The sequence below is a fragment of the Helicoverpa armigera genome, chromosome 27 (genome assembly GCF_030705265.1).
Source record: "Helicoverpa armigera isolate CAAS_96S chromosome 27, ASM3070526v1, whole genome shotgun sequence".
Taxonomy (NCBI): Eukaryota; Metazoa; Arthropoda; class Insecta; order Lepidoptera; family Noctuidae; genus Helicoverpa; species Helicoverpa armigera.
The window spans coordinates 55895-64636 of record NC_087146.1 but is presented as its reverse complement, the minus strand read 5'-3'; the positions used below and the strand labels follow the sequence as shown (position 1 = coordinate 64636).

Sequence of the window (8742 nt, the reverse complement as noted above, 5' to 3'; positions counted from 1 at the left end):
ACGATTGCAGCTCGGAGCTCATTGCTGACAGATGCATACTTTCTAGGGTGAGTTCGAGCTAGATACTCATTAAAACTGATTCATTAATAGTAACCGAGCCTATTTGAGTGCTCGCGGTGTTGAGTTCCGTAACTGCTGACATAAGCCTCAAGAATTTGTTTGTTTAAAGCTTGCGCCAATATCAAGACTGATTTCAAACTTCGGCGTTATCCATTCAATTCATGCAGTTGTCAGCCCATTTTTATTGAAAGTAATATGCTACTTTTTATAGTTCATATGGGAAAACAAAAAAAAGCTGCCGGCCAAGGTTAGTTGATGAATGAAGCACCTGGAGCGATACTGTTTTTCAATAATTAACTTACATTGACAACTAACTGATTTGATATTAGAAGAACATGAAAATAATAAGTAGTAGTTTTTCAATGACGCCACCTTTTACCCACCCACATAACTACGATAATTCAAAGGTTAAAATCTCAACAACTCGTAATATTATTGTTGGACATTTTCTGATTAAATATTGACATTGCTTTTGAAGACCACTTCCCATATGTAAATGCATTGAAAATGGTCAACCTTACCTACTTTAAAGGTAATTCTATTATCATTTCTCCTGCTTTCGGGTACGGAACCTGCAGTAGCGAACAGCATCTTCCTGCGAAGCCTCCGTGCGTAGGGCGGGCGGGTGTAGGGCGGCGTAGGGCGGCGTGAGGGCGGGCGGCGCATAAATAGGGCGGCTTGCTGGGAGCCGGCACAGTCCGCGACGCGCCGCGGCCTCGCTGACACTACTGTGTTTACTGGTAATGTACCCATTAGTTATTCATTACGATTCATTTATATGTGTAGGTTTTATTTTAAAAAATATGAAAATTAACTTGAATTGGCAGTATTTTTGGTGTGATTTAATTAAAGCTAATAATTTCTCAAATACGTACAGTAGTTTAGGGAAATATAAAATAGGAATTTTAAAAAAGATGCGTTAAATTAAAGGCAATAAATAATTAAGAACTATTACAATACCAGATGTTCACTAATGTAGACAGTTTACTGAAATTGTATTTTTAAATAACAATAATATGATATAATACATAAATTACGTTATTATAACTTTCATGTAATCTTATGACAAACGTAGTCAGATAAACCCTGATCTAATGCTTAAGTCATGCTTATTTTCAAATGTAATATCTTTACGTTTTTTACAAGTTATTAAAATCATAATATCAGAACACGTATATTACAACTATGTCATCCTAACATAACGCAAAAATTATAAGTTCCGTAGGAAAATTGCTATCAAACGCGTTGATGTCTTTTGTTTGCTACGAACAACGGCGCGGAGATTGTTCAGAAATAACTACCCGAACATTAATACAGTGTGAAATATTCATTCCAATAATTATCATTTTGAACGATTGTAGATAATTTTAAAATAAATTATGTGCAAATATCATTAAAATCGGATGATTAATTTATGAAATATCATAGTTTAAAGTCATGATTTAACAAAAAACCCAGTTAAAGAATATCACTAATTGTTAAGCAATAGGTCAGATGTTAGAAGACAAATGGCTAATAAAGCAAATGTTTTAATTTAGAAGTATTACATTCGTATCAGTTAGGGTGCTATCAAATTTCGTTTTATATGTATTTTATTTGAGTGCGGTCGCGGGCACGGGGGGCGCGGGGTGCGGGGCGAGGGGATAGCTTGTATTAAAATGAGGGTAAAATGTCAATGAGTGAGACCAGGATAAAATGTTAAGATATTACACGTGGCCGAGCGCTGACAGTTTGATCAAAGTCTGAAAAACTGGGGCTTTATGATGTTTTTGCATTCAACTGTTTTTAAACTAAAGTTGCAAATAATTACATAATGTAATATGATATAGTTTTTGGGTTATTTAGTATGGGTGAATGTCTTATTGTTTCCCAGTTTTTACATAAATCAAATTCTGCGTTTTACTTGTATATTTCCATGCGATATCCTCCTCGCAAATCATCTATTATAAGTCTACCCAAATGGAAACCGGTAAAAATGTTGTAAGAATTAGGATCAAATTATTCAGAACGGTTCTAACAAAGTATTCCTGCACTAGGGCGATTGCCATTTAGTCCCTAATATGTGTAGGTGTTATTATAATAATTTCTGTCAGTCATCACTCATCTATTAGGTCCATGACAACGCTACGCACTAGTAATGACGTACAGTGTGACAGACAGACTGACGGCGCGTCCCTCGCGGCTCGCTGTAATGTAGTTAGCTAGTTCACTGATTGAATGTAAGCATATCATTATGTTAGTAAGTACTGAACATTCCTGAGCCGGAGGTTAGTGTTATGATGCAGAAACAAGGCATGTAATGCTCTCAGAGTCAGCTTGTATTGTCCGGTTACTTGATTGGCATAAGCTATCAAAAATTTTTGTCGAAATAAAAAAGCTAGAAGGAATAAAAAAATATGCCGCGTGCAAATGCATTTAGCGGTGATGAGACTTTAATAGAACATTTCTACTCAAAGTCTTACAAAACAATTAATTTATTCCGATTTTGTTTCTACTACACGGTTTGAATTAATTCCTTAGGTAGTGTCAGCACGTCTAGGTTTTTGAGTTTGACGAGGAAAAGGAGTGAGTTTTATCATTTCCAAGGACAAGTAACGTAAGCTCGATTATTGAGATTCGCATTTCCTTTGAGCAATTTATACAATCACCAACCGATACTGTAACTACACCGGAGCGCACACCCGTGCCCGCATACACTCAGTTTACGCAGGAATGTTGAGCAAGAACATTACACGAGGAAATATTATTTTTATTTATATCAAATGGTGTTACAGGATTTTGAAAAAAAAAGAAAATCAGTTTTTCCTTTAGCACGGGTCAAACGTCTGTTTATCTACTTTGTAATTACACACCTAAAATATTTTCATTAATTTTGTAGATGTACTTTTTAAGTTAATCTTGTAGATCAATGTTGAAATTACATATTGCGTGGAGATACTGGACTTAAAATGTATGAAATCACGATTGAGCAATTGTCGAATCGATAAAGAATAATCTTTGTCGGACCGAAAAAAAGGCAGATGATGATGGTAAAATATTTGAGATTCCAAAAGTTAGTTTAATATATCTCGTAGAAAACAATTAGTGCATGCTAACGCTAAGTAAACCTTTAATTTACTTAGTAACAAACTATATATTTAACCGCCGCCCACGTACCAATATCCCACTGATTGCTCATCTGTCGCAATACGTGGGCAGTGGACAGCATGGCCATCGGCAACTAATCACTCGGACAACTATAAACACTGGTGCCGGACGCCCCCGGCCGGACACGCGCCGGACGCCCTCCCGGCCGGACACGCGCCGGACGCCCCCCCCCTCCCGGCCGGACGATAGAAAAAACATGCTTCCGGCGAAAAAACAGCACAGCCTCCGGATATTGTCGCTTCCGTCGAGCGGAGGCTGTATACCGACCGACACCTCAACGAGATTACGATACGGACGTGACGACGGAGCGGGACGGAGATATGCGTCATGTAGCGCGCTGTCTCGCTCTACTAATACTAGCTTTAATTCTTAATCGATCTGTGATTATATTTTGACGAGGAGACATTGAAAAATGCCAACTGAGGTACAGTCGCAGAGATTTCGTAAAATCATATTAATGATAATAGGTATCCACTGTATGATAATTAAATACTCGTACAAAACAGTGCTTAGTATTATTTTAGGACAAAATAAATATACTTATCCCTAGAATTACAATTAAATAAGGATAACAGCTGGCTAATATTGTTTGTATAAAATCCCTGTTTAACATTAAAATAATAAACACAACATTATAAAATAAATGAAAAACATAACATATAAAGTTCTGCGTATGCCTTCTAACTGCGGAGGTGATCGCTAACAAAACACCAAATGTTTTAATATTCATATGTTCTAACAAAGTTGTGTTATCCCCCCCCCCCCTCACTAACTGGTAAGTAATCAGAGTTACAGTTGTAGCGGCGTGTGGCGTGTAGTGTGTGTAGTTGCGTAGTGCGTGTAATTGACCAATTACGACACGTACCGCGGATTAGCATCACATTATATTCACGTGTATTTGGTGGTGTAGAGGTCGCTTCGCGTGGTTCTGTGAACCAGGTGTTGGGTTTGATTCCTGGGTGAATAATATTACTTTAAGGATAGACACATTTAATGGTATAGTCGGGGGCAGAGCCGTCGTCTAGGGCATGCATACACGATGACAAAAACAAAACTATTTGCAATTCAAAGTCAAAAGTTTTTTTATTTGATGCGGACCTTTGCGGGTTCTTATGAAATGACAGATATGATACTGTCAGTAATCCTTGTAACGAAGTCGGTTACAGAATAAACCACAATGTTGTTATTCTGAAGCAAGTTGCTCTATAAATAGTAAACAAGATAGTTTGTTTCTTGTAAAACTACTTACAGGTATTGTTAGTCTGAATCTGCTAAGAATATTTCACTCTATTTTGGTCAGTATATTATTTCATGACGGTTTTGATTGCAGCAACTGAGTTGTTTATTGTACAAAATTGTTCAATATTTTTTTCGTCATACAAATTTTAATCTTATCACGACGATTACAAAAACAATACAAAAGTTTTTTTTTTCATTTAGTGCAGCTCATGACTTCTTGAATTGTGGTTTGACGTCACCTGTTGGACCTATCTGTATAATATGCATAAGTGTGTAGTAGTCTACGCCATAGTCTACTATGCCGTGGTCTACTACGCCGTAGCAGGCCTCCGTCACACCATGTACTTGCGCGCTATAAGTGCCTACCGCCCAGCCGAGCGGTCTCGGTCCGCCGGCGGATCTAATTCAGTTGCGGTTTTCACAAGCAAAGCGCGCGCACGCCGTTCAATTTTTAACCGACTTCTAATAGTGCTGTTCGTTCGTACGTGCATTACGATGCCGTGTCGTGCCTTATGTGCTGTAACTTTAAAGATTTTTTTATTTTACTTACACACTGATGTATACAGGGTTATAGGTAAAACACTAACAACCTCTCAGGACCATATTACTAATATCATAAACTAAAACTTTTGTTCTATGACTTTTAATAATTCTCAGATTTTAGTTCATCTGTACTGTATTTAAATATTTCAAGTGTACGCTCTAAAAGTTACGAAGTCTTTGCGAAGCACAGTAAACAGTAGTACAAAATACAGCGGAGGGGAGCAGGAGTGGGGCTCGGGGGGGCGTTTGACGAGTGGCCGTCAGTCGTTTTTATGCGCCCGCGTCGCATCATACGTGTCCTTGTAGGGAAATTCGGTGGTGCGAACGTAATTATCTTTACAGTATGGCGTATCGATATTCAAATGTCGAGTACACGGAAATGGTGCGAACGCTGGCTAGGTGTGATGGCAATGTTTCGGAAGCCTGTCGTCAATACGCCATACGATTCCCAAACATCCCTACACCTAGCTGAGTAACAATGCTAGCCGCCACACAGCGGTTACGAGATTACGGGCAATTCCGGCATGCCATCAGGGATAGTGATCGTCCACCGAGGCACACAGTACGTGAAGAAGACGATATTCTGTTTTTTTATTTTTTTTTTTATTTGACCTTTTCGTAAAAAGGCGGGAAAGCGTAGCGAGTTACCAATTCAAAAGTATGACTAGGTACGAGAATAGTGCGCGGGAGGCGTAGGGTAGACAAAGATCTTGCATTCATTCTAAAAATGCAAACCCTTCACCAAACGAATTTCTTGTAATGTGTGATAATCTCGACTCGTCCGCACACTCTAAGGTCGACTAATCGCTCGACTGGTCTCGATCGGGCCTTTTGTTGGTGAAGAAATGGTAGGGGCGTGCTTATCACTATAGCAAAATAATGTGTTAGATAGACCAATGAAATCTTGTAGGTTTGTTTTTGGCAAATGTATTATGTTTTATAAAAAGTCATAGAACAAAAGTTGTAGTTTATGACTTTAGTAATACAGTCCTGCAAGGTTGTTAGTAATTTACCAATAACCCTGTATAATTATGTTTTATCTAGGTTTCTTCTACAGTCAGCACCAATAGGTATATAAAACAAAACAAACTTACAAAAATAATAAAACAAACTTTTAAAAAAAGAGAACCGACTTCAAAACACTAAACCGTAAGAAATAATTTATTTTTTGATGTCGGTGCTTTTTCGATTCGTAATTACCAGCTGTTAGCACCAACATAATTACCAGCTGTTAGCACCAACATAAAAAAAAACGAAATTATTTCTTACGGCTTTGTGCCTTATTTGAAGTCGGTTCTCTTTTTTTAAGGCTTTTTTTTTTCATTTCTAGTGAACATCTCCGAAGATCATCATCAAACTAAGAAGTATTATACTTATTTTTAAACGCTCTCCTAAATGTAACAAATCCTTTTCTGAAAATCGCATCGATATCGGTTTAGCCAAACGCGAGATTATCGCGCACAAACATACATACCTACAAACCATACAAGTCAAACTTCTCAGTTTGGCCTGTACCTATGTCTAATCACCTCCTTTTTTTTTAAGTTGGTTAAATATTTTATAAATGATAAAATTTTTAACTGCCACATAAAAGTCAGAACATATTCACAGTTCTCAATAACATAGATAAAAAGTTATGTTAATTTAATTTTACCGAAGAGGCAGCTCTGCGATTACTGTGGAATCGCGCGGTGCGAAGCAATCACTGCTGTACGCTTGAGCATTTAGGCGCATTTTAGCATACAGTGGTTGCTGACGCGAAGGAGTAGGCAATTATCGTAATAGGTATTGGAAGTTTTCTACTGAGTGAAGTATCTGTAGTAATCTGTGGCCGTAGTCTACTGCTACGCCGTAGTCTACTACGCCGTAGTCTACTACTCCGTAGTCTACTACGCCGTAGCATTCTAACATGTGCACTATTATGACAGGTGTAGGAGTGTGCGTGTCTGCGCCTGTGTGCTATGTGTGTGCGCGCGCGTGCGTGTGTGTGCGCGTGCGCGTGCGCGCTGCTCATCGCGCTCGCTCTCGCCGAACACGACAAGCGAGCTGAGAGTATGTATATAATCTTATGTCACTATAAGTACAATAATTGTTATTTACTTGAAATCTTTGGGCTTCAAATAAATGATTTTCTCACTGTACTGGATCAGTCTTTATTTACTGGACCAACTATAATGACTTTGACGTATTTAAATTTGAAGTTTTCTAGTTATGATGCGACCCATCTGTGATTTTGAGAAAATCACGTCGCTTTGGGTCACAATATTGTTTTAAAAAACTTTGTTTCTCCTCTCCTGTCTACTGGGTGAGTAGTTATAGTAACGTATGTATATGTGTAGTGTCTCCGATGCCGTTCCTGATGGCGACGCGCTACGGACGCAGCTCGCCGCCCGCCAGACACCTCGCGCCCAGGAACGACAGGTAACACACACAAACGTATATATTTTTAAGAACTGATAAGTAATAGTTTTGCGAAACAGCAGATCTATGAATAAAAAGTAATAAAATATACCTATAAAGACAACAACAACTTTGATTTCTGTCTCTAGGGTAAGGGCATACTTTACCACTCGGGATTGGAATAACAGTGCTTAGATTCTGTCTCTATTTGTGTTATTTCCCATGCTTTATTGTTTACTGTCCAGTTCTAATGACCAACTGCTAGTTTTTATTTTGGTGGTCAAAAGTTGAATAATGCCATCCAACATGGCAACGCTGCCAGCCAGGATTCTCCAATGAGACGGGTATTTCTTTAATTTTGGAGCTATGTCACACAGGTTCTTCATGAGCACGCGTTACGGCAAGCGGTCGGACACGCTGAGCGCGGGTGTGCGCGGGGGTGAGGCAGGGCTGGCAGGCGGCGCGGGGGGCGCGGGAGGGGCGGGGAGGCTGCTGTGCGAGTTCACCGGCGTGTTCCCGCTGTACCGCTGTCGGCACAAGCCGCCCGCGTACCGCAAGTGAGTTACCACAGAGAAGAACTAGGGAGACTCTTGAAAGAACTAAGTTTTTAACAAATAAACAATTTTTATCTTTAAATAACTACCAGCTTCAATCATTAGTACTGGGTACTTGCTTGTTTAGCCATTACTACCAAAGATTTCTCTAATAGAATGCAAACATTTTTGGCAGACCATGACGTGCTGTTCCTGAGAATGGCAAATGTCTCAGGCATATTAATCAATTGTTCTGGTGTAAAATTCAGTCCCTTCTACTTCTACTTCTAATTTTCTCCTACATCCATTAAAACCCTATTTTCTTTCTATAAAAGTAAGCTATAATTTAAGTAAGCTGTTCTTTTGGTACAGGAGGAGTGCGGAGGTGCTCGGCGACCAAGAAGAGGAGTAATCCTCCGACCGACAGCCGCGACCGACGACCGACACGAGCGATGCAGCCCTAACATATGCCCAATACATTATTTTGTGAATATTTCAACATGAATCTAATTCAAACACATCATACTAATAGTTTTATATTTAATTAACCTGTCAATTATACACTCACTCACACACGCGTGTTGTGTGAGTGTGTGCGTGGCGCCGGAGCGCTGTCCACATATACATACTGAATAGTTACATTTGTACGTATTTATATATGTAGCGTAGGAACTGGTAACATTGCAGGCACTTGTCTTGTAACATATAAACACGTAAATACATGAATATTTTGAAAATATAAAAAAAAAGAAAATGAATTACAAGACAAGTGTGTGTGTATTTAAGTAATGTTATAATAAGTAGTGTCTGCGACGTGTTA

The 8742-nt window shown here is 38.9% G+C and overlaps 1 protein-coding gene across 1 annotated transcript; it reads left to right on the top strand.

The window, feature by feature from the left end:
- Window positions 1-709: 709 nt before the first annotated feature.
- Window positions 710-8421, top strand: LOC126055285 (uncharacterized). The gene is made up of 5 exons (XM_064041949.1): window positions 710-800; window positions 6918-7041; window positions 7329-7410; window positions 7767-7946; window positions 8295-8421. The coding sequence occupies exons 2-5, from the start codon at window positions 6951-6953 to the stop codon at window positions 8332-8334; spliced, it is 393 nt and encodes a 130-aa protein (XP_063898019.1). The 5' UTR covers window positions 710-800; window positions 6918-6950; the 3' UTR covers window positions 8335-8421.
- The last annotated feature ends 321 nt before the right edge of the window (window positions 8422-8742 follow it).